The following is a 25,411-nucleotide window of genomic DNA, read 5'->3' as shown; positions in this document are numbered from 1 at the left end:
AAATTTCAGTAAAGGTTCAGCATACTAAAGTATGGAAACATGCAACCTTTACACTGGTAGATGTTTATTCCAACAAACTGTTGCCTAGCTTTGCTTAGTAGGATGGCTAGTGTTTATTATAAAAAAAATAAATAAAATAAAAAAGATGATGTGTGGGGAGGAGGGAAGAATTATTTTATTTTTGTTATCCCAGTGATTTCTCTGAGTACAAAATGAACATTTATTTTTATTTATAGCACTAAAATGATACAATAATAATTAAGGATATTGGTATTTGATACATTATTCCCACCAAGAAATACCCCTTTACAGTTAATAGTAATCTCCTTGGATTGTAAGCTCACAGGATGGAAGTCTATGTTTAGTATTGGTCCTTTTATATTGTAGTGTCTTTTCCCCACTTGTACATAACTGCGGAATATGTTGGAGCTTTATAAATGCCAGTAATAAATGAATACATAAAATTATGGTAAAACCTAGTACCATAAGAATAGGCAACCTTTGGCACTCCAAGTGGTATTGACTACATCTCCCCTTATGCTTTGCCAGCATTTTGGTTGTTAGAGCATTAAGGGAGATGTATTCTACAACAGTGCCAAAGTTTGCCACCCCTGGTTTATACCATTAGTCCACTATTGGATAAATATTTCAGACATCACTGGATATGCATTGGTTGCGTGATGACGATAGGAGTTGAAGCTCTATCAATTAAAAGGTCTCAAATGCCCAAGCCAGCTCTAGCATCAGTCAGTGGGCTAAGTAGCTCAAGGGGTTATTAGTGATTAAGACTGTATTGTATTGAATTAGGAACAGCTCTACACCCATTGGCACTTGGAAACTTAATTATCAAAGATGATAGTGTGTAAAATTTAATTTAAAATAAACAATTACATTGCAAAAAGGTTTTCTACTAATGCTTAAAGCACAAAATGCTTCATTTTGAATCCTAGGTAAATATTAGATCCTACAATGATTCAATATATTAATGAACGAGAGAAAGAGAGAGACGAATAAAAAACATTACAGTTTAATCAAATATTTGATTGCATATTGATGGCTTCAGCCAATACAGAGCTATCTTTGCCATACCTATCCTTTGCTAGATCAGCATCTCCAAATACTGGTTTTCCAGTTGTTAGGTAGATATACCTTCTACGGATCTTTGCTAACCAAAAAATCCACACACACTGTGTCAATTTTGAAATGTGGCTCTACTGACCAAAATGTGGATTTACTATCACAGAAACAGCTTCACAAATGACAGACAGGCTTAGATCCTTGCCCAGATATAGGTGGTTTAAAAATGTTCTTGCCTCATTAATGTGAACATTTTCTTATATTACCACCTACCTCAACACTGTGCATGTTTTATCAAAGTAGGCAAAATATAATCTAAACTAGTGAAAGGCCATTTTACAAGAAACCAATAATATTATTTACAACTGGTGCTTGAGTGGTAGACTTTTGCTGTTGAGGCTCTTTACAGGGACACTCCAGTAGAACGTATAGAGACCTGTTTGGGCAGGATAGTGGTTTAAATGTCTAATCATATAATCAGAAAAGTTTCCTCTTCCTTGGTTATCAGACTGGGGTCAATAGTCAAGGTTATTCTGATACCTCTATTGCAGACCTTTTCTCCATGTCAATGTGTTATAAGCCAATTCATCCCACCACTACCCTCAAGTATATCCATGCACTATTAGGGAGGACTCTTTGATGACAAAGTGCTTTTTTGGGGGATGCACAAGAGCCAAGCCTGTATGTCTTCTAGATAACTCTGTCAACTTTTTTATCCATATGTGTTTTTGTATGCTCGGAACGCTATCCACCTATGGCCTACACAAACTTTCATTTTTTAAAATATGTTTTAGAGTTTTGTGTATCTGATCATGCATTCATTTGCTGAATTAAGTATAATCCATCCAGTTATAACTTAATGTATGTTCTAGTCCATATTTTCCATCTCTGTCAGCCCTACAAATGGTCATTGGAAGTTTAAATTAGAATGAAGTCATCGGAGTGTGCACACAACTTAGTGGAAACAGATAAGTGTTATAGGTGGGATGTAGTTGTAGTCATATATAAAGTGAGCTCAGGCGACATAATTTGTTTTAGCTCTATTGGTAAATGGCAATAAACAGCAATTTCTAGATAAATTAGCCAGGAAGATGTGTCCTGCTTGCCCTGTCCATCGGTACAGGGTATGTCGGTATATCACTAGGAAGGGCAGCTCTTTCTATGGTTTTTAGCCTATTACCTGGAATGTGTTGTGTAAAGACAACCAAGGTCTACTTACATATATATTCCTATAGCTAGTATTGAGTGGGTGCCCTAGTTAGTCTATTTGGCATTTCTTATAAAGGTGATATATAAGGGTCTATGTCCTGAGCCATTTCCTGTAAGCTTAGAATCCCAGTTATGGACTGGGGATTCTGGTTAAGGCATGGATTGTGCAAAGCTCCAGTTAACGTGAGTAATCTTAGCTCAGGATATCAGGTGCTGTGTATTTTTAGATTAAACTGCTAGCAATTTGGAGAACAATAGTTAATTGTAAAATCACAGATTATCCAATAAACATATATAGCTATGGCTTATTGCTACTCTACAGAGTACAGTGGAGGTGTGTATTAAAATGCACTTTGATCAATGTCAATAAAGATTTTTTTATTTTATTTTTATTCTTTGTTGGAAAAGTTCATCCACAAAATAAATGTCAAAAAAAAAAAATGTAAAAAAACAAATCTTCGATTTTTTATTAAATCTTAGTAATTATAATCGGTGAGAGAAACCTAAAACCTTTATTTATTGACCCAAATTAAAATAATCTAAACAAATGCATGAACAGAAAATACAAAATTAAAATGCTAAAATTAGGGTCAAATTTCCCTTTTCTTAAATCTTAACAATTTTTAAATTATTATTAAAGTGACCAGCACATTAAGTTCTACCAATTGAATCCCACACCATTATCTCATTAAGGAACAATGACATGTCAAGCATATCACAATATAATAAAATCTGTCTACCATCATCATTAACATCCATGATGTTGGTCTAAGTCATAAAAACATAATGCAACATAATTAAAAATATATATAGGTCTCCAGAAAATTATAAGGCCCGAGGCCTATTATAGACTGTTCTGTCTTCCGAGTCAAATTGGGACTTTGACCCACTTACATTCTATGAGTACCTAATTGCCATTGGCCTGGATAATATTATATAGATATATATTTATTTTTAACAAATACAAGACCAAGATAAATATTTATTTTAAATGATCTGTATCTCTGGGTCACATGGTCGATTCATGACAGAGTAATACCTTTTTTAATGCCCTAATGTTAATTTTAAAAATAATAAAAAGTACCATTTAGTTGGGTAATAGCACAGGACATACATGGAAACAAGAGCAAGCTAAATGTATCCTTTCAGGTTAAATAATCTGATAATATACCGACTGGAATATATTGACTAAAACCCAATAATATTAAACCAGGCTTCATTAAAAACTAGGAATTAAGATTTTCTTTTAATAACTAAAAATGACCTTATATACATTTATTAAAGTACATTTCTAAACAGTGTTTGGTACAGATGGTGTGGGGTAAGTCACCACAGTATCGGACAGTCCATTTTAGCAAATCCTGGATCTTTTCTTAACTGCCAGTAAGTGCCATTTGATGCCCACGATTCATCACTCGACTTACTGTGGAGTAAAGGAATGCTTTGTTAGTGATAAATATCAGTTTTTAATTTACAGGAAAAAAAATAGACAAAGCTTGCTAAACAATGGATAGAGAATACACATAATCTTATTGCATTGCATTGCAAGAGGTATGGGTCAACAGGTCATGTTTGACGAACATGCCTGGCCGCAGGGAATTTATCATAATAATTACACTAACTTATTAATCAACTTTCAAGAAATGCTATTCATTGGTAGAGAATAACTGGCATTTCAATGGGAAAATTCAAAATGTAGAAAGAGATTATGTTTAAACAATTGTACCACTTTAAAATTTAACTGCGCTTCCCAGGATTTTAATATATTTGGTAAATATGTAATTGTGAGGCTATAAACCATGCTTTATCTCATCTTCCTATCAATCATTGTTATAAATGTTGCCATTTCCTGCCATTGAACGTACGTTTTTGTTTTCCTCCTCATTTGCATTGTGTGCCTTGGTTGTGCCTTAACTGAACTGCATTGTGATGTAACTTGCTAAATATATATTTAAAAGAAAAGGGAAAAGGGTTAACACAAGTTCTAAGTGGTTTTTAATGTTTTATTCAGTGGTGTAATTTCAAGAGAAGTGAAACTTCCCATTTAAAGTATACTGATGATACATTCTTGAAAGCATACGATTCTGTGATAAATTATGGATTACACCCCACCTGAAAAAACGAGGCTGATGCTCCATGCCATTATCTTCCAGAACTCTTCTCCTTTCTCTCTGCAGCTGCTCAATCCTTTGTTTTTGCAACTCTGCTCCTTCAACATTTCCTTCTTCCAGGTATCTGTAAAAACATAATTGTGTTTATAACATGAAGTCCAGTTAACAGAGTTTGTTGAAACAGTCATCATGGGGCTGAAGTACAGAGAAACACATTTATCAGGGTTTTGTACAATGTAGATATGCGAGTTTATGCACAATATTTTGACACTTTACTGTTAAAAAGATACTCTAGATTGGGTTAATTCTCTATATTTTAGTGAGATAATGGATAGAGAATATATATTTTTTTGCTAATCGTAATTTTATTAAGGCTCAGGTTAGAGCAATAAGTATACATATATATGAAATCATCATTGGTTTACTTGTCAAGTTATACAAAGACAATTGAAGAGGTAAACAGAATGGCATCAAAATATCAAAACAGTGGGGAAGCATATTTAGGCAGATTTTGCTGCACGGCCTGAGTCTAAATTTGTGAACTTGGTAAGGGAGGGATAGAAAAGTCAAGAGGGGGAAGGGAATTTACGAAATTTGCATTCCTATATTCACCTCCCCAGATGACCAATTGTTTATGCATAATAGGTGTCGTAAGTGTGCCATGTTGGGGTGTTGATTGGGGTGCAAAATCACAGTTTAGTGAATCTATGCATTCCATTAGGGTACCATGAAGTACAACTATTTGTGCTATTGCAGTAGTATGGGGTTTATAACAGTATACCATCATAGGCGTGCGCAGCCTATTGTATAAGGGTGTGCACCCTAAAGCACAAAAACACACGCCGCATATATATATATATATATATATATATACTGCTGTGTGTGTGTGTGTAGACGCTGTGTGTATAAGGGCGCTGTGTGTGTGAGGGCGATGTGTGTGTGAGGGCGATGTGTGTGTGAGGGCGCTGTGTGTGTGTGTGTGAGGGCGCTGTGTGTGTGTGAAGGCGCTGTGTGTGTGTGAAGGCACTGTGTGTGTGTGAAGGCGCTGTGTGTGTGTAACGGCGCTGTGTGTGTGTAAGGGCGCTGTGTGTGTGTGTAAGGGCGCTGTATGCGTGTGTAAGGGTGCTTTTAGTGTGTATATATGAGGGTGATGTGTGTGTGAGGGCGCTGTGTGTGTAAGGGCGCTGTATGTGTGTGTGTGTAAGGGTGCTGTTAGTGTGTATATGTGAGGGTGCTGTTAGTGTGTGTGTGTGTGTGTGTAAGGGTGCTGTTTGATTGCTGTATGTGGGTGCTGTGTGTGTGTGCTGTATGTTTGGGGGATTGTGTGTATTGTGTGGGGGCCGTTTGGTAAATATCCCCCCTCCCTTCTTACCTTATGTAGGGAGGGGGGACCTTGCTGCTGCCTTCCCTGGTGGTCCAGTGGAGGTGGGGGCAGATTTCTTAATATCCCCCCTCCCTTCTTACATTATGCCTGGGAGGGGGGATCATTTCTGCTGCTGCCTTCCCTGGTGGTCCAGTGGAGAGTGAACTCTAGCCTTGCAGGCTAGAGTTCACTCTCGCGAGATCTGAGCGTTGCCGCGGTAACCGCGGCAACGCTCAGAATCCCGCGAGAGGACCCGGCGGAGCTGCTGGCAAGAGCTCCCCGGATCCTCTCCTGCCTCCCTCCCTGCCTGTGGGTCGGTGGGGAGGGAGGCTTAGAGCAGAGCCGGCGCAAATAGCGCCGGCTCTGCATGAGCCGACAGGGGAGATCCCGAGATCTCCCCTGCCGGTCTCAATACATAGGCGTGCCCAGGCACACCCGGCACACCCCGTGCGCACGCCTATGTATACCATTCGTTCATGCATTAATGGGCATAGCTGTCGGACAGAAGTTTGCGCGGTATTGTGCATGGCTCCACATATCCCAGCAAAATCGTTCAACTTTCCCCAGGCTGTCTCCCAGTAATTGCTATAATTTGAGTGTTTTCTGATAACTAATTCATACAAACTTGCTTGATTAATTAGTTGTATGCACATCTGTATTGTAGGGATCATTTGTGTGGAGCAGTTTCAGGCAATAGTGGAGAGGGACACTATAATAATATGGAATATTAAATATTGCTCTGGTTTTCGGTATTGTAGTTGGGAAATTAAAGAGTACAAACTTTTCTAGTAGGGGAGGTAGATAGCTGTGCTTGATGAGCTTGGCAATATTTCACCAGAAGGGATATAGGAGAATAGCTAGTCAGTCATCAGGATAGTGTTAAGGTCGTGGTTGGCAGACAATCAGAGGTGTGTGGTCTGGTTGCTAGGTGGGATACATGCAATAAAATCTCTTTATTGCCTGCCAATCCCGATTCTATCGGCTTGTAGTGTGGTTCCTTTGTAGCAGTTAGTGCCTTTAGTATGCTGCTCGGTATTGCTGCATGATTGTAGCATTTAAAATTGGAGAGGCTCACCCCACCCAGACTAGACACTGAATAGTTTTCATCGCTATGTGCGATCATTTACCATTCCACACAAACCTCGATACCCAGTGTAGTATTTGTGCTGAAGTAAGTGGGGTATGTGTATTGGTAAAGAGCGAGACAGGCATTTTAATTTATGACTTATCTGTCAGCATCAAAGTAGCTGTTTAGTTGATACGTGAGTGCGCTGGATTTCTATTTTTACTGTACTTATTGGCCCCCAGCAGCACCCCATTTAAGTATGTTTAGGTGAGTGCAGCCAGCCCCTTGTTTTCCCATATATATTTAGGAGTCTAGCCAGCTCCTTGGTTTTGCACCGCCCCCTGTCACAGGTGTCTCATCTCAGGACCCTATTTAAGCCTTTTACTGCAGAGAACTCGAGATGGAAGGATTTGCCCAAGTGAGTAGCTCATTTAGTAGACAGTTGGCAGTGAGAGTAGGACCTGCCAAAGATGGGGTACATTGATGTTTGTGGCAGGCTTATGCAATGTATGATCATATAGTGTAACTAAACCCTCATAATTTTTTGCCTAAATTATTATATTATTATTTTTTTAATTCTTTATTTATATTGTGCAAGTGATAACAACAAAGCTTTGTAGGCCACGACAGCCCTTCCAAGCAGAGAAACAACAGGTTTGAGAATCTTAGTCATGGCATCCAGTTAGACAGCACATTTTTGTATTATAAAATGCAAGTTAGAGTCTAATCTGGTAGAAAAGGTGTAGAACGTAGTGTGTTCTGACAGACATTTTGAGTAGTACACAGGTTTTAGAGGAGGAAATGGAAATAGAGAAGATGGGAAGGCTCCCCAGACTGACTGCATGCACCAATAATTTTGTTCATGCTAGGCACTGCTATAAACACAATCTGCTGAGCGAGTTTAGATATTAGCACAACATTAGCTAATTACATAAGGATTGTAGAGATCTTGTTAGGCGGCAGCAAAATTATGAGTGTCTCAAGATGCATATGCCTATCATGTCAGAAAAAGGTTAAAACAAAAATAGATGGCAACATAATATAAAACATACAGTCCACCAGGTAAGCCAAGGTTTCTGGCAAAGTCCACTGGTGCCCTGCAAGGTGGGTCATCTGGTCTGACAGCCTGATATCTCTGGGGTGTCCCCGCAAGCAGATCCGCTGTGTGGTGCGTTCATGCCTCCCGCCGGCGATTAGAAGCCCCTCCGTGCTGTGTGTTCTGGCTTGTTCACTCGTGGCCAGGCTTGTGATTCGCAGGTAGCAGTTATGCTCAGCAAGCTGTTGTTTCTGCCTGCGGGCAGGCAAAGCTGTGTTGCGCGGTATTGGTTGCATTGCCGCCATTTTGGTGCCGAGGCGCGTGGTGCACTGTGCCAGGTAGGCTGGATGGTGGGCCAGTGGAAGGCGGTATTTTCCTCCATTGGGGACCGGGATAACCCCCCCGGTCCATGGGGGGAAGCGGGACCCGCAAGGTGCATCGCAAGGCCGTTGCTTGGCAGCCAGGTTTGCAAACAGGGCGGCGGCCGTCCGCCCCGCTCTTCACCCTCATAGGCCGCAGACCCCGAAGCTTCATATCACCCACAGGGGCTCCGAAACTCCCGATCTCGGGGACCGCGGTGGCTCCGGCAATTGCCCGGATACCTGTGTCAACTTTTGGTCGCTGGTAGGGCTGTATTGCTTGGGTTTTGTGCCACAGTAGACCAAATTTGTCAGGAGCCTCTCCAGCCCGCGACCGGTCAGCATGGCGGTCGGGCCCCGCCCCTAGATTAGGTGTTTTTAATAAAACTAGTCAAATCTGTCAGCATCAAAGTAGCTGTTTAGTTGATAGGTGAGTGCGCTGGATTTCTATATTTACTGTACTTATTGGCCCCCAGCAGCACCCCATTTAAGTATGTTTAGGTGAGTGCAGCCAGTCCCTTGTTTTCCCATATATATTTAGGAGTCTAGCCAGCTCCTTGGTTTTGCACCGCCCCCTGTCACAGGTGTCTCATCTTAGGACCCTATTTAAGCCTTGTACTGCAGAGAACTCGAGATGGAAGGATTTGCCCAAGTGAGTAGCTCATTTAGTAGACAGTTGGCAGTGAGAGTAGGACCCGCCAAAGATGGGGTACATTGACGTTTGTGGCAGGCTTATGCAATGTATGATCATATAGTGTAACTAAACCCCCATTATTTTTTGCCTAGATTAGGTGTTTTTAATAAAACTAGTCAAATCTGTCAGCATAAAAGTAGCTGTTTAGTTGATAAGCGAGTGCGCTGGATTTCTATTTTTAATTTATGAAGTACAATCATTTTTGTGGCTGCTATTCGCACCATCCAGGAAATGAATAAGGGTCTCCATTCTTGCAGCTGCTATTTAAGTTTTGCAAATAGTTTAGCATAATTGGCTTGGAATAACTTGGCCTGAACCTTTGTGAATGCTACGCCCAGGAAGGTTATGTGGTCCATATGCCAGTCATAATTATAGTCTTTTCAGCCGCTGCAACGTTTCTGTTGGGACTCCCTTACTTAAAGGACGACTATAGTGCCAAGAAAATAAACTCGTTTTCTTGGCACTATAGGGTCTTTGGGTCCCTCCCGCCGGGCTCAAGAGGGGTTAAGGGGTTAAACACTTCCCTTTCTCCAGCGCCGGGAAATCTCCTCCCTCTTCCGACGTCAGCGCTGAATGCGCATGCGCGGCAAGGGCCGCGCGCGCATTCAATCAGTCCATAGGAAAGCATTTCTCAATGCTTTCCTAGAAACGGCAGCGTCTTCAATGAGACAGCCACTAGAGGCTGGATTAACCCTAATGTAAACATAGCAGTTTCTCTGAAACTGCTATGTTTACAGCTGCAGTGTTAACCCTAGATGGACCTGGCACCAAGACCACTTCATTGAGCTGAAGTGGTCTGGGTGCCTATAGTGGTCCTTTAATGCTTTGAGAAGTTCAATATGTAATAAGAACATTTACTGTATATGCCTCTAGGATAAAATAAAAGTATGGTAATGAAGTTTCTGAATCACTTAACATTAAAGGAACACTATAGGCTTAGGAACACAAACATATTTTCCTGACCCTATAGTGTTAAAACCAAAATCTAGCCCCTCTGGCAAACCCTTGCCCCGATAAATATAGTAAAATATTACTTGTATTCAAGTCTGCAGCTGCTGCCTCTGATCGACCTGCTTGGCTGACATCATCAGAAGTGACTCTCTGAGCCAATCACAAGGGCAGAGCCAGCACAAGCCAAACACAGCCCTGGTTAGTCAGCATCTCCTCATAGAGATCCATTGAATCAATGCATCTCTATGAGGAAAGTTCAGTGTCTCCAGACGGTTTAGAGTTATCTCTGCTGGATTTTGAGACATGTTCGTATTTGTAGGTCGGAAATCGTGTTGAGGAGCCAATGTGCCGGAGCAAAATTTTAGGTAGCATGCTCCCTTTTCAATAAAATAATATTTACTAAAAATACATGTGAACCTCATTTGCAGCACATCTCCAGAATTACTGATCTTCCAGCAACACCAGCAAACACTAGAGGGTGGTCAACAACAGGGATGTATAGAATATTTACCACAGAAACTTCATGATAGACATGGTAGTGTCTGGTGGGAGTATTGTGACTCGATCTCCATTTAAAGTGGTTCTGTCAGTCCACTGCCCCACAAAAATGAGTATTTCATAAAATGTTTTTAATACAATACTCACATTGACAAAAGATATACTAAGACAGAGTAGGGACGATTATATATAGTATAGTAGTATATTTCATAGGCTTGACAAAACCTATCAAGTCAACTTTTACCATTTCCTCCAGTCATCACTTGTGACAGCCATAGGGAAAAATCCATGCCCATGGAGGATCCCGGGGATCTACCTTAGACATTCCTGCTTCCATCAGGAAGATCATAATGTCAGCTGTGAGGGACAAGTTCAGTAAAGTAAAACTCCCCTTCCCCTACACCCCACGGCCACCAAGCAAAGCAGACACCATTGGGGGTGTTTGCAAAACATTCAAAGACCCCAGATGGTGATAGAGCCATTTTAATAATGCTTAACTTAATAATGTCAGAAGCTTCTACCAATGATCCATGCAGATAAGTCCAGGTAAATCCATGGCTGATCATTTTGGGTCATTCGGATTACAACTAATTCTAAACTTGCAAATACAATGGGGTGTCTCGTCTGTGAATGCATGCATTAGCCGATATTATTTTAGTTTATCACCTTTGGTCTGGTCTATATCTGGTGTCCGTCCCAGGCAGGAATGGCTTTATCTTTGGGTCCATTTCATTAAGTTCCAGTGCGAACTTTGTGAATCCATAATACAGCTCAAAGTCCTTAGGCATAGGATCTAATGGAGAAGCAAGCAGACACACGTTAAATTCTATTTTAATAGGAGGTATAATAGGACTCATTCTTAGTTACGATTATATTTTAATTAACTGTTACTAAAACAAAAAAGGTTGTTTGATAGAAACATGAGATTTCATTAGAACATGGGAATGCCCAATAAAAGCTAAAATGGCTTTATTCCTGTCTCTGACATCGGAGTGTTACTTTATAGTGTGCAGGTATGGCTTTTAAACCATGTCTTGTTTGTTATGGAAAATCGTAAACAATAAATTCACTTTGAGACGTTTCATATATGGTCTGTATGTAGAACACTAAACAAGACATACCGTGGACTTTTCACTGGGGGTGTTGTAGAACATGCATTATTTACTTGTTTGTTAAGCTCATTTTCTTGCCATAAAATCAATTGTCAGTGTTCCAACATCTGTATTCATTAAATATGTAATAACATTATTCACAATTTAACTAGCATTTCGTAAAAGCTGAAACTCTTGAGGAAGAGGAAGGGTTTGGTGTGTTTTTTTAACCGTATAGTGCTGATGGTAATTTGATTTAAAGTAATACATGACAAAATTCATGTCTTGCCTGCCAGTTGTTCCAAATTGGAAAATATAAAAGTAAAATATGTCATGGCACTGGAAGGGTAAATTCAGCTTTGTACTAATATTTATGTCAATATATGTATAGAATATGTAATATTTAAGATTCACATATCATTCCTATTTCCTTGGCCTTTAGGAGTATTTATCTTAAGCTACGTTACTGCTCTTTTACAAATTAGCTGTATTTTAAGATTGTTAAATTTGATTTATACAATGAATTACTTGCAGTAGAGAAGGGTACATTGATCAGTACCCGGGAAAGCATTATGTAGAGTGGTGCCTTCATAATACATAAAAAACAAATGTATCTAAGGAAATCTTCAATCTGCAGGTATATCCTTTGTTTTTATACTTTAAAACAGCATCTAAAAGGTATTCTATAGTGTTAGGAATTCAAGTCTGTATCCCTAACACATAGAGCCCTCTGGTCTCCCATTCCTTGCGCCTCCCTCTCCCGTCAGCTTAAGGGTTAAAAAAAAACAAAAAAAAAACCTTTAGTCACTTACCCAATTCTAACGTCAATTGGGTCATCTGACAGGGGAGGCTAATGCACATGCCATTGACAGCCACTAGAGGCAGTCTTAGTCCTACAATGTAATTATTGCAGTTTCTCAAAAACTGTAATGATTTACAGTGCAGGACTATGTGGGACATTTCTACCAGACCACTTCAATGAGACAAAGTGGTCAGGGTGACTATAGTGTCCCTTTAAGTCCAGAATGTCTTTTAGAATGTGCCAGAAAACACTTGTGCAAACACTTACTTGCTCTCCATATGCAGGTTGGGGATGAAGATGAACCACAGAACAGGCTCTCGTGCCATTTTCCAAACAACCGATGCACCACTTTGCCACTCCTGTCCATGATTGTTCCTTCAACTTCATGTACATTTGGGTTCCAATATTTTGCCTGTACAATAAGGTTTTAAATTATCGGTCAATCTAAAAGTATTTTTAAAGCAGCAAAATAAATAAATGATTGAAATATAGACAGAGTATCAAAAGGAAGGTGGGCTACAAAAAAAAAACATGATTGTTAAAGGATCACTATAGGGTCAGGAAAACAAATATGTATTCCTGACCCTGGAATCAATGCATCTCTATGTGGAAAGTTCAGTGTCTCCATGCAGAGCGGGGGGACACTGAATGGCAGGGATGCTTACTGTGCAGCCCTGAGCCAGGAAGCCCCTCCAGTGGCCATCTAAGGATTGGTCACTTGGAGGTGTCCATAGGGGCAATTTAACACTGCCTTTTGCATGAAAATGCCTGAAGGGAGCTATTATACTCACCAGAACAACTACATTAAAGCGGCACTGTCATGCCAAACTTACCTTTCCTCAATCTCTTCCTCTTCTCCCCCTCTCTCAGGATCTGTTATTCTTTTCTTCATGTCTTCTTTAGTTTTCTTTAAAATCATAAGACAAAGTAGGGACTCTTTGCCTTATGGAGGATTCCTCCGCTTGACCAGCTCTGACCAGCGGAGGAGCAAAGTGTGCTTCATTTCCGCTGGTCAGAGACATTTTCCCATAATTCTCACCTTTCCTCCATGTTCCCACGATGCTTCCTGTCATTTTAGACGAAACTGCCGAATTGCGTTCTAACTGAATGAGAACAGTATGTTCGTTTCTTTTAGAACGCAATTCGGCACTTTGTTCGTATCGGAGTTTCATTCAAATGAATGAAACTCCGATCCTATTCATTGCCGCGGCTGCATCTTGCAGCCGCTTATTAGATAACTCCCTAATTCCCACGGTATCAGGGAGCTATCTACCAAAAGGCTGAAAGACCTAAATTGGTCTTTCAGCCAAATTTACTAATACTAAGTAAAGATTACTTAGTATTAGTAAATAATTATGCCCCTACACGCTATACCGCGAGTAGGGGCATGTCTAGTTAGCAGTGAGCAGCCTGTGGCTGCTCACTGTAAAACAAACAAACAAAAAAAACTAATAACCTCCCCCCCCTTCTTGCGCAGCTGGTGGGGGCCCCCTAAATAACAATAAGGGGGGGGGACCTACTGTCCTGCCCCCCTGGCCCCTACCCCTGAGCGGTGGGTGGGGGCCCTAAAAAAACAATAGGGGGGGGACCTACTGCCCCCCCCCCTCCCCCACCCCTGAGCGGCGGGAGGGGATCCTAAATGAAAATCCACCCCCCCTCCCCCAATCAATGTGACTAGGGGTCCCAAGCCCCTAGTCACCCCTTCCCCCCACCCAAATCAAACTATCCCCTACCTACCCCCCTCATCCTATAAATAGTGAGGGGGGAATAAAATAACTAACCTGTAAAAAAAAATTAAACTTACTATTTGACGTCTTCTTTTTTCTAAATTCTTCATTTTTCAGCCCCAAAAAAGGCCAAATAAAAAGCCATCATACCCGTCGAACTTAAAATAAAAGAAAAAACCAGAGCGCAAAAAACTAATCATCTTCACCCATGGAGGGCTCCGCGCAGACTGAGCTACACAGGGCGGGGGAAGGCTTATAAAGCCTTGCCCCGCCCTGCAATTAGGCTAAAACACTCTGATTGGTGGGTTTAAGCCAGAGTGCTCTTTGTCATTTTACACAGCGTGGGAAAGTTCTTTGGAATTTTCCCACGCTGTGTAAAATGACAAAGAGCACTCTGATTGGCTTAAACCCACCAATCAGAGTGTTCTTAGCCTAATTGCAGGGCGGGGCAAGGCTTTATAAGCCACTCAGGGGTGGGGGCCGGGGGGGAGGATGGTAGGTCCCCCCCGCTCTTTATTTAAGGCCCCCACACACTGCTCAGGGGTGGGGGCCATGGGGGGGGGGGACAGAAGGTCCCCCCCCTTATTGTTTTTTTAGGACCCCCACCCACCGCTCAGGGGTGGGGGCCGGGGGTGGGAAGGCGGTAGGTCCCCCCCACCATTCTTATCTAGGGCCCCCACCCACCGCTCAGGGGTGGGGGCCAAGGGGGAGGACAGTAGGTCCCCCCACCTCATTATCATTATGGCCCCCACCCGCCAATCAGGGATAGGGGCCTGGGGGGGAGGACAGTAGGTCCCCCCCCTCATTAGCTTTATGGCCCCCACCCGCCGCTCATTGTGGGGGAGGGTGGGAGGACAATAGGTCCGCCCCCCCTTGTTGTAATTGATGTAATTTTTTTTCTACAGTGAGCAGCCACAGGCTGCTCACTGTTTAGTAGACATGCCCCTACTCGCGGTATAGCGAGTAGGGGCATTCGGGAGATTTTAAACTCCCTTGTGCTATTATGAGGGTCATATTGACCCACATAGAGTGAGGGGGGGACCTGGGAGGCTTATGAAGTGGCGGGGAGCACTGCTCCCTGCCGCTTCTATTTTTACATATTGCAAGGAGGGAGCTGCGTGCCGGTAGCTCCCTCCTTGTAATAAACCGAACGAGCAAACGAACACTGATATTCAGTGTTGGTTTGTTCGTCTGATTTTTTCTATTACATAGTTACATAGCTGAATAGAGACTTGCGTCCATCAAGTTCAGCCTTCCTCACATTTGTTTTTTGCTGTTGATCCAAAAGAAGGCAAAAAAAACCAGTTGAAGCACAATGAATAGATGAAATTCCCGTTCGCATGTCCAGGTGTTTCACTGGGCATGTGCGGGAATCTCACAGGCTATCTAGTGTGGGCAGATGACGTGTCCCACAGGGACTTCACCTACCCTCACAAAGATGGCGGCGCCCTGAATATAGATTGGGGCAGAAGATAAAGATTAAAAAAGAGGTAATCTGGGGGGCTTAGGGGTATTTGGGAGTGACTAGGGGGTCAATTGGATGTAGTGGAGGCGGGAGGGGGGTTAAAAAAAAACAAAAAACGGGATTCGGCATGACAGTGCCGCTTTAACCCCTTAAGGACACATGACATATTTGACATGTCATGATTCCCTTTTATTCCAGAAGTTTGGTCCTTAAGGGGTTACACTGTAGTTGTTCTGGTGACTATAGTGTCCCTTTAAATATAAATCACCCGTGTCATTGGATCACATAGCAGGGGAATATTTACCAAGCAATATAAATGGTGGTGTTTACATATCAACATTCTGAAGGCTAGACTGGCAGAAATCCAGCGTTTACTTGCATAAAGAAGTCTACCGTGCATTAACTACCGAAATCAGCCTCACAAAAACAATTAGGAATCACTAAGGTAAAATGGATACAGAGCAGGGGTGCCCAAAAGGTAGATCCCCAGATGTTTTAAAATTACAGCTTCCATGATGCGTTGTCATTCTAAAAGGCATGCAAAGCAACATATGGGAAATCTACCTTTTCGGCACCCGTGATTCAGGGTACGAGTATGACAAGTGGTATTGTGACAACATTTTCAGGAATTGGCATAAAATGTTCTGTTGCAGAGTCAGACACGACCATCCGATAAACATTAACAAAAAAGGCTCATTAATTCTTCTGTTTATTACAAGAATTATTTTATGATGGATTCTTTCAGTTAGAAGTTTCTTTTTTGAGATCTTGTGTATGTGGAAATCCTAGCTCTGTATTTTTCCATAATCTCTTGCACTAGTACCTTCAAACACGTCTTAACACACACTCCGAGAAACAGGTACTTAATACAACACTACACACTGCATAAACAGACTTTAAAAACATACCTTCATAAAGGTTACTTTGCAGTGACAGCTGCTATTTTTGGTATTCTTGATTATTATCTCTCCGTAGTGTTCTATCCATCTCTGACCGCTTAAAATGTTATGGATACAAGAGGTCACCTTATTCCATTCATAATGGTCCCCTGACCTTCAGTAATTAAATAACAAAATAAGTAAGTGCTTTCCATGGTAACTGCTTCACTTTTAAAACTTTCTGTGATTGAAATACACAGACTTACCCTGGTAAGACCAGATGTGTTATACCAATAGGAACAATTTCCATAGATTTGCCCCAAAATTTATTTTTCCACCGGATATCTGAAACAGAAGAAAACCTCTATATATTTAAAATATTCCTCATTATTCCTTATGCATGACAATAAACGTACAAATTATTTCGGCTAATAATTTAAATTTTCAATTTTACCAGGTTTTAATATTTACTAATATTAACATTACTCATTTGTGACATAATATTGTATAATATAACATAACAAGTGAATGAGAAGCCACCAGTATACCTGTAAGGAATAATTAAATATACAAATATAAATACAGTATTTACTCGAATCTAATGCGCACCGGTATTGGCAAAATAACGTTTTCAAAATTTGAGCGCGCATTAGATTCACCCGGAGGAAAAAGTCGGTCCTCACTTAACGATCATCGTAGGAGCGGAACTCGGTCGTTCAATTTGAGTTATAATGAGCTATGATAAAAAAAATTCTGATTTTTAAATTTTTTTTTCTAAAGGATGCTTTTATACATCACGTTTCAACTATTCATTTTATACCGCATGCTTCCTACATATATTTTAAATAAGTCAAATGCTGATTGCTTCGCGTATTATCACCAGAAATGAAAGTTCTACATTTCTCCACTAGAGGGAGTCATTGGTTAAATAATTGTTCCTCTTGTTTTGTATTGTTGCAGACAATTTTTCAAATGTATTTATAGGAAGGAAAAGAAAAAAAAATGGCAAATTTGGAAGTAATGACTTAGTTTTGAGTAAAGAGAAGATGTTTTTGCTTATAACACATGTAAAAATGGACAGTTCTGTACATTACACATTATATTTTTGTTGGAGTTGAGAAGTAAAAAAAATAAAACTTCCCAAGAAAGTTGTATTTATTGTAGACATTAACTCTGGGTCTCCCAAGGCCATCTTTTCCTCCATGTAATCTACCATCGTAGTGCATATGTGGCAGGGCAAGGGCTCCAGACAAAAGTTTGATAACCTCTGCCTCGATTGGGCCTTTCTTCAGATAATATCAGGTTAGTCACTTGTTCCGCTGAATAGCATAGGAAGAATTCTAAGAACTGCTCAACACATTTTGATTGAGTCCTCAGAGCGGCAGAACAACTGCTGCATAGTTTCATACCCTCTTTTGTGAACTCACAATCATTAATTGGGCCAAAATTAGGAATGCATCACGCAGGTATATAAAATACTGACAAAAAAATATCCTACACTCTCAAAAGCCTTCAGGAATCAATATATTTATTTATAAAATATTTTACCAGGAAAGATACATTGAGATTTCTCTCGTTTTCAAGTCCTGGGTCCACAAAACATTGCATTGATACATTATGGTACAATAAAATACAAAAACAATATTAAAGACACAATATATACAAAACTTAACATAAAACAGGTAGTAAATGTATAATCCACCATGACACGTGCATTCTGTTTTGAGGTATGTAGAGAGGGATCTCTTAAAGGGCTCCAGGCTTGGGGACGATTTTAAAGTGTGCGGTTTCACAATTGCGGAATATAGAGATTTTGATCACTCTATTTCACTAAAGTTGGACCTACAGTACATATAGATTTGAATAAAAAATTTTTTCTCCATGTCAGAAGGTAGCAGACAGGGACATTTGACTTTATCACTCGTTATTGATGTAGGACAATAGCATTCTACCCAGCCTCAAAAGTTTTAATGTCCAAAAATTAAACAACAAGTTCATTGCAGTACAGGACGCCTGAAGTGCTGCATAAAATCATTTGGCAGAGCTGAGCAATGCTGAAAATGACTAGGAGAGGCGAATGCCTTCTAATTTGACATTCTAATTTGCATAATTAATTATATATGCGTGACATCACAGGGCACCACGTACATACAAGAATGAGAACATTCCTTAAATCACTAATAAACTACTTACGATGTTTGTACTTTGTGTGTTTAGCATTGTGAATGTGAGGCAGTGTGTGTATGTACTGTCTGTATGAGTGTGTGTAGTAGTGTGTATAGTAGTTTGTCGTTGTCTAAATGTGTATAACAGTGTGATCTTACGGTTGTCTGAGCCTGTGTCATTGTCTGTATACTTTGAGTGTGTGTCTAAAATGTCTGTCTATGTCATTGTGTGTATATAGTATATAACAGTGTGTGTACATACCATTTATAACAGATTGATATTCTGGTTCCATTACTTTTACCATTCTCCCATCTGACATACACATGCTACTAAATACAAACACCGACTGCTGTATACAAACACCGACTGCTGTATACAAACACAGACTGCTGTATACAAACACAGACTGCTGTATACAAACACAGACTGCTGTATACAAACACAGACTGCTGTATACAAACACAGACTGCTAAATACAAACACAGAGACACAGACTACTAAATACATACATACACACACAGACTGCTGAATACATTCATACATACACACACACAGACTGCTGAATACATACACACACACACAGACGAATAATACATACACACACACACACAGACGGATGAATACACACACACAGACATACTGCCAAATACACAGACACAAAGGCTGCTGAAGTCATACACACACAGACTGCCGAATACACAGACACAAAGGCTGCTGAAGTCATACACACAGACAGACTGCTTAATACATACACACAGACAGACTGCTTAATACATACACACAGACACAGAAAGATAAGTCCTGCGTTCACTCCCATCACTGGGCGGCTGCAAATGACTACAGTACACATCAGCCCCAATATATAGTAAAAACCAAAAAAAAAGAAGTTACCTGCGCTCTCTCCTTAATCCCTATGTATTTTTAAACAAATTGAGTTTTTTTAGTTACCTCCAATGGCCATGAGAGGATGAGCCCACCTGCCCGCGTCAAGGCAGATCAGGGTCAGAGCCAGCACCAGCTGACTGGAATAAATGTAAGATTTGACTATATTTAGAGGGGCTAGATAGTGGTTTCAACACTATAGGGTCAGGAACACATGTTTGTGTTCCTAACTCTATAGTGTTCCTTTAACAGGTTAAAGAACAGAACCTTCCAAAATAATAAGCATGGCTACCAGATATTGATTAGCTTTGCTTTAGAAGACATACTGTTAGATTGTGTTTTTTTGCTTCAGGAATTATTATAAGAAAATCCTTTTGCTACTTATAACCAAGATATAGAAGGTTGTTTTCTCTCAAACGACATATCCCAGGGGTAGTAAATAAGATGGAACAATAGTAAACATCAATTAACTTTAAAACTGTTAGTTCCGTTGCATGCTTATAGCAGTATTCCTTTTCCACATATTGACAGAAATATAACAGCAATTCCGAGAGAAATTATCTCTGAACCTGGAAGAAGCCATTATAACCAAGGGTCGGTTCTTAAAACACTGTGTGGTTTCATTGTATGTTCTCTCAAATAGAATGTGCCATTAGCTCTAAACCTAATGGATTATAAAAAAATTAAAAAAAAACCAACAAACCACCTTATTCCAAGAAAACATTTCTCATTAAAATTTACACTTTAAAATCACAAACCCAGCCATCGTTTTCAAACATGCAAGATAGCTTACTATCAATGTAGTGATTCCCAAGGTGAAACACGACCCATTAATAGCTTCAATTATCGGAGAGCTCTGCAGCTGGGCTCATAACCATTACAGTAAATGAGGAATAATGATTTATCATGTCTGATCATGTTGTGGTAAATTGTAGAACACATTGTACAGGAATCTTGACAAACTCAAATGTAAAAAGCACTTAACACATTATTATATTTAGCCCTCATTTCATAGAGGAATACATTTTGTCTTTGAGTCACAAACACAGTAAGTTGTAATTAGGAAAACGGACTATGAGTAAAAGATGATATCAGATGTTTAGCTGTGCAGTGGTCCATCTATAGTTTCCAAAAATGATTATTCTCTGGGGGAGGGAAAGGGGAGGGGATAAATAATTAAAAATCCAAAAGCATTTGCCTTTGTCTTGTTTGCCTTTTGTATAAAGAAACCAAGTGCCACAGGAATTTACAGAAACATTTTAGATCATTTTAGTTTTCCTCTATTTAATTTCTAATAGTTTTAGGTTATATTTTATTTCTTTTTAATATAATTTTGGGTTCATATGGTCCCATTCACAACAAGAAGGGCAGCTAGAGGAAGTTTATCTGCATGTTTGAAATCATTACATAACAGACATCTTTGGCTTATTATTATTATACCACATACTTGACAAATTATTAGAAATGTATTATTGTATTTTTCGGTCACTGTCCATATACTACAATGTCTAAACATTATTGACTGTTAAAATGTGGATAAAAATGTACAATTGTCACTCTCTTCCGGAAGAGAGGAGGCGGGTAGACTTAGAGTCATCTCTCATGGGGCCTGCCATCCCCCAGTTCTTCATGTGGATCCCTAGGGACCATAGACCATCAATGCACATCGACTGCCCAGCTATAGCGAAGTCCTTGAAAATTTGGGATGCCACGTCAATTAAGTATGGGTTGTCCCCACAATTATCCCCGTTAGCTCCCTATTTGAGAAACACGGCTTTCGCCCCGGGATTGGATGCCAGAGATTTTAAGGGTATAGAAAGCACAGGTGTCCAACGTTTATGCCATCTATACGAAGGCGGCTCGCTTCTTCAGTTTGAGGATTTAAAAACCAGGGCCGATCTACGCCCTTATGATTTCTTTAGGTACCTTCAGCTTAGGGATTATGCCCAGACTCCGGCAGTTAAAACTAGCGCGTTGACACCACCTACTTTTTTCGAAAACATGTGCCAAAAGGCCTCATTACGGCTATCTATGCACATTTAAGTACGTCCACGTCAGAATGGGGGGAGCTCACTTACATATCCCAATGGGAAGCTGATCTTGGTGAGGAACTAGAGGGGGTGGATTGGCAGGAGATCTGGGATGCTGCGGCGACTTAGTCTATATGTGTCTCCATGCAGGAACAAGCTTATAAGACCATGTTCAGGTGGTATGCCACCCCGGTGAAACTTTATAGAATGCATAAAATGTCTACAGATTTGTGTTGGAGAGGTTGTGGACACAAAGGAACCTATTTACACATGTGGTGGGAATGACCAGAGGCTCAAAAATTCTGGAAACAGGTGGCGGAGTTATTGAGGGATATCTTTCGTAGAGAGGTTAAGCTGGACCCATGGGTGTTCCTTCTGGCCAGGCCTCTGGAGGACTGGTCCAGAGCAGAACAGAAGTTGGTACATAAGGTGAATTTGGCAGCTAGGAGGGCCCTAGCTCAAGTGTGGCTACAAAGTGTGACCCCCCCACTTCATATTGTGACACAAAAGATTAAAGATTCATTCCTTATGGATACGCTAACAGCGAGGGTCAGGGGCACAATTACAAAGTTTGACAAGGTCTGGGCACCATGGATAGATAGCGGAGTGGGCGATTAGGAGATGGGGGGGATGGACTCATTCCCCCCATACCCCTGTCTCTATAACAATTTTCTAGAACCGACTAACTCACTCAATCTAATCTCCTTTAGTGGGACTTTAAGGATCCCGCTGGGAGTCTTACAGGGCACAGCCGGCCCCATAGGTGACATAATACTCGTTGCCATAAGCAACTATGCCACTTTTCGATCACGTACACTAAATATCATACTTGTGGGAACATCCCTGCAGCATCCCCTCCCATTTACCCCCCCCCCCCCCTCCCTCCTTCTGGTCCCGTCCTTTTAATTTGTTCCGCTTCTGCCTTCCTCTATCACTTCTACTTTCTCTTTGTATCGTCTCTTTTAACTCTGACTGGCTTCTCCTTCTTTACTAATCTAACAGCAACATCTTCACCCTAATTGTAGTGAGTTACGAGCGCCTAGAGATTATCTTAGATTCGACAAACCATCCAAATAGGCGAACTCGTCCGCAGGGCTGGAGATGGGTGATGTAACCAAGTGGTACGTGAGTTATGCGACTCCGTGAATTTAAATTTTTTGTCAGAATGACTCGTGTGCTACAGTCAGTCATATTTCTTAGTTTTACATAGATCTTAAAATTAGGTGGGGCACCATAATTTTATATGGACTTTCATGGCCAACGTGCAATCGTCATCTACGTGGCTGACAAAGGATTTTTGCCGTACAATTTTATGTGCTTCCTATATATTTTGGTGTATGATTCTGTTCATTTTGGCTTGCATATGTTACTGTTTCTGTTGAATATGGTTAAATGTGGATATTGATTTGGTCTGTTTTCTTTAACATTAGGTATATATTGTATTAGTATTGTGTTATTGTTTCAGATATGTGGAGTTTTTAATGTTTTATTTTTTATATATTACTAATTATTTGTTTTTTTGTTTTGATTTATTACTATTATTATCTTTTATCATTTATTCATTTGATTAGAGCTTTTTGCAACAACCTAATATAGTTATCTAATAATTTGTATGTGGAGACACGAAAGATCTGGTGTCATTTAGATACATGGTTTATGAATTTTTGTATTGATACTATGTTTCCTTTTTTTAGTGTTGATTATTAGTTGCAATATGCTGATTTTTTTCTAAGTAGAGTAATCTGCCAACTGCGCATGTGCTCACATGACTATGGGGACTCACGGAGGTCAATATACTTTTGACGCGAAGATACCGCTGGAACGCACGGAAGTGCGAGTTGGAACGCAAACGCCACTTCCGGTGATGTTGAAAGATTCGAAAAGCGGGAAAGAATACTACGATCAGCTGTTATGCGGCAAGTTGATGATCAATCCGGAACCGAGTTCGAACACACCCACCACACCACCAATAGGATCAGGAGTTGCCTTATATATTGGGACTGTGGGATGAGGGAAGGTACAGCGGGAATTTTTTCTTGTATGGAGATTGTTGATTTTGTATGATTATTTTAACCTAAGAGTGCCCTGATGAAGTTCTGATTGAACGAAACGCGTTGGACCAGTGCCTTTTATTTTATTTAACAAAATAAAACATCTATTTTTCCACCATACTTATTGTTCCTGCTCTCCTTTTGGTTTCCGGATCTTCAAACCCATTGCACCCAGTGGATCCAGTTTATGACCCCCCTACAGGAGTAGGTGGTGGTAATTTCAATGCGGATTTTCTATCTACATTTTGTGAGTGTACCTGATAGCGTGTCTTTTATGACATACTTGTAACGGTCTTCACTATGTTTGGTTAATCTTTTATAGGTATAGACAGCGTCTTCCCCTATCTTTGTATCCGTTTGTTCTACTAGGCACCTATGTGGAAAGTTGCCGTTGGGAAGCTGTCATTAAGCTAAGTTTGTTTTTGTATATTTTTTTATACAGACTATTAGAGTGTGTGTGTTGTTTTCTACTTGTCTGTCACTCAGACAGCCAGATAGGTTTTCTTCGCTTCTGTTAGCTCCACAGAGCTAACAGAAGTTACAGGCACATTACAGTAGCGCATGCCTGCCTCAGCCCCTCCCCTCCCCCCCCGATGAGCTGAATTTCAACTCATTGAGAAGCATTAGAAAGCCGCATGAGCGCACTTCTCTAACGCAGAGGCTTCTCAATACTGCTCCAACACAGAGGCTGCTGGGGAGAAAGAAGGGAGGGCTTGCAAATCCAAGCTGCTATTTTATAGACCCCCAAAGAAAACATCCCCCAAAAAATACATGTGTGTTTTCTTTGGGGTAATATCTACTAAATTGTAAAAAATTAAAAATAAAAAAAAAATTGTTTCATGGAGTGTGCCCTTAGACCCTGTGGATTATTATTATTATTTTATTATTTATATAGCGCCATCAGATTCCGTAGCACTGTACAATGGGGATTAAAACACCTCCAGGCAAGAAGAAGAAATCTTACAGTGACAAGTTCACTTTATGCTCTGATACCTAATTAGGGAATGCATATCCCATTGATCAGAAGGATGGTTTATCTCACCGGATGTTAGGTTAAAGCATTCCGGTCTATGCTGTCACTATAGGTCACCTGAACAACTTTAGCTTAATGAAGCAGTTTTGGTGTATAGAACATGCCCCTGCAGCCTCACTGCTCAATCCTCTGCCATTTAGGAGTTAAATCCCTTTGTTTATGAACCCTAGTCACACCTCCCTGCATGTGACTTGCACAGCCTTCCATAAACACTTCCTGTAAAGAGAGCCCTATTTAGGCTTTTATTGCAAGTTCTGTTTAATTAAGATTTTCTTATCCCCTGCTATGTTAATAGCTTGCTAGACCCTGCAAGAGCCTCCTGTATGTGATTAAAGTTCAATTTAGAGATTGAGATTATTTAAGGTAATTTACATCTGTTTGTGAAACCAGTTTTTTTTTTTTTCATGCAGGCTCTGTCAATCATAGCCAGGGGAGGTGTGGCTAGGGCTGCATAAACAGAAACAATGTGATTTGCAGGGGAATGATCTATACACTAAAACTGCTTTATTTAGCTAAAGTAATTTAGGTGACTATAGTGTTCCTTTAAGTAGGTGGGGGGAGAAACTTTACTACCACTGGCCAACAATTGTATAGATAAAATGTTGTATGTACCATCCCAGGTACACTTTAAAAAAATATAATATAAGGTAAGCATGCAGTTTTAGAATTAAATAATTTCTTCCCAGTTGACCAGGGATACCAGGCCAAGGGGTTTTCATTATCTGGAGAGTAAATATAGGAGACCATAAGGGAGAGAAATAAGTAAAACCGTTCTGGTAACATTAGACATAAATGACTTCAAACTCCTATTTTTAGTATGAAAACAGAAAAGTAAAATAAATCTTGACTGAAGATACCATTTTACAACACTCTACAAATGCAGTAAATTACAAGAAAAATAATTTCAATTCAAGGTCAAAAC

General features: G+C 40.3%; 1 protein-coding gene across 2 annotated transcripts in view; it reads right to left on the bottom strand.

The window, feature by feature from the left end:
• Positions 1-3,045: 3,045 nt before the first annotated feature.
• The window catches only part of OSBPL3 (oxysterol binding protein like 3), a 189,444-nt gene continuing 167,078 nt past the window's right edge, over positions 3,046-25,411 (bottom strand). For both annotated transcript variants that reach the window (XM_063452364.1, XM_063452365.1), the window contains 6 exons: positions 16,594-16,672; positions 16,358-16,502; positions 12,525-12,669; positions 11,031-11,157; positions 4,399-4,521; positions 3,046-3,709 (listed from right to left, as the gene is read on the bottom strand). In XM_063452364.1, the coding sequence (XP_063308434.1) occupies positions 3,613-3,709; positions 4,399-4,521; positions 11,031-11,157; positions 12,525-12,669; positions 16,358-16,502; positions 16,594-16,672 (716 nt within the window). In that variant the 3' untranslated portion in view covers positions 3,046-3,612. The remainder of the gene's footprint in view (positions 3,710-4,398; positions 4,522-11,030; positions 11,158-12,524; positions 12,670-16,357; positions 16,503-16,593; positions 16,673-25,411) is intronic.

The sequence above is a fragment of the Pelobates fuscus genome, chromosome 4 (assembly GCF_036172605.1).
Source record: "Pelobates fuscus isolate aPelFus1 chromosome 4, aPelFus1.pri, whole genome shotgun sequence".
Taxonomy (NCBI): Eukaryota; Metazoa; Chordata; class Amphibia; order Anura; family Pelobatidae; genus Pelobates; species Pelobates fuscus.
This window is presented reverse-complemented; position numbering and strand designations above follow the sequence as displayed.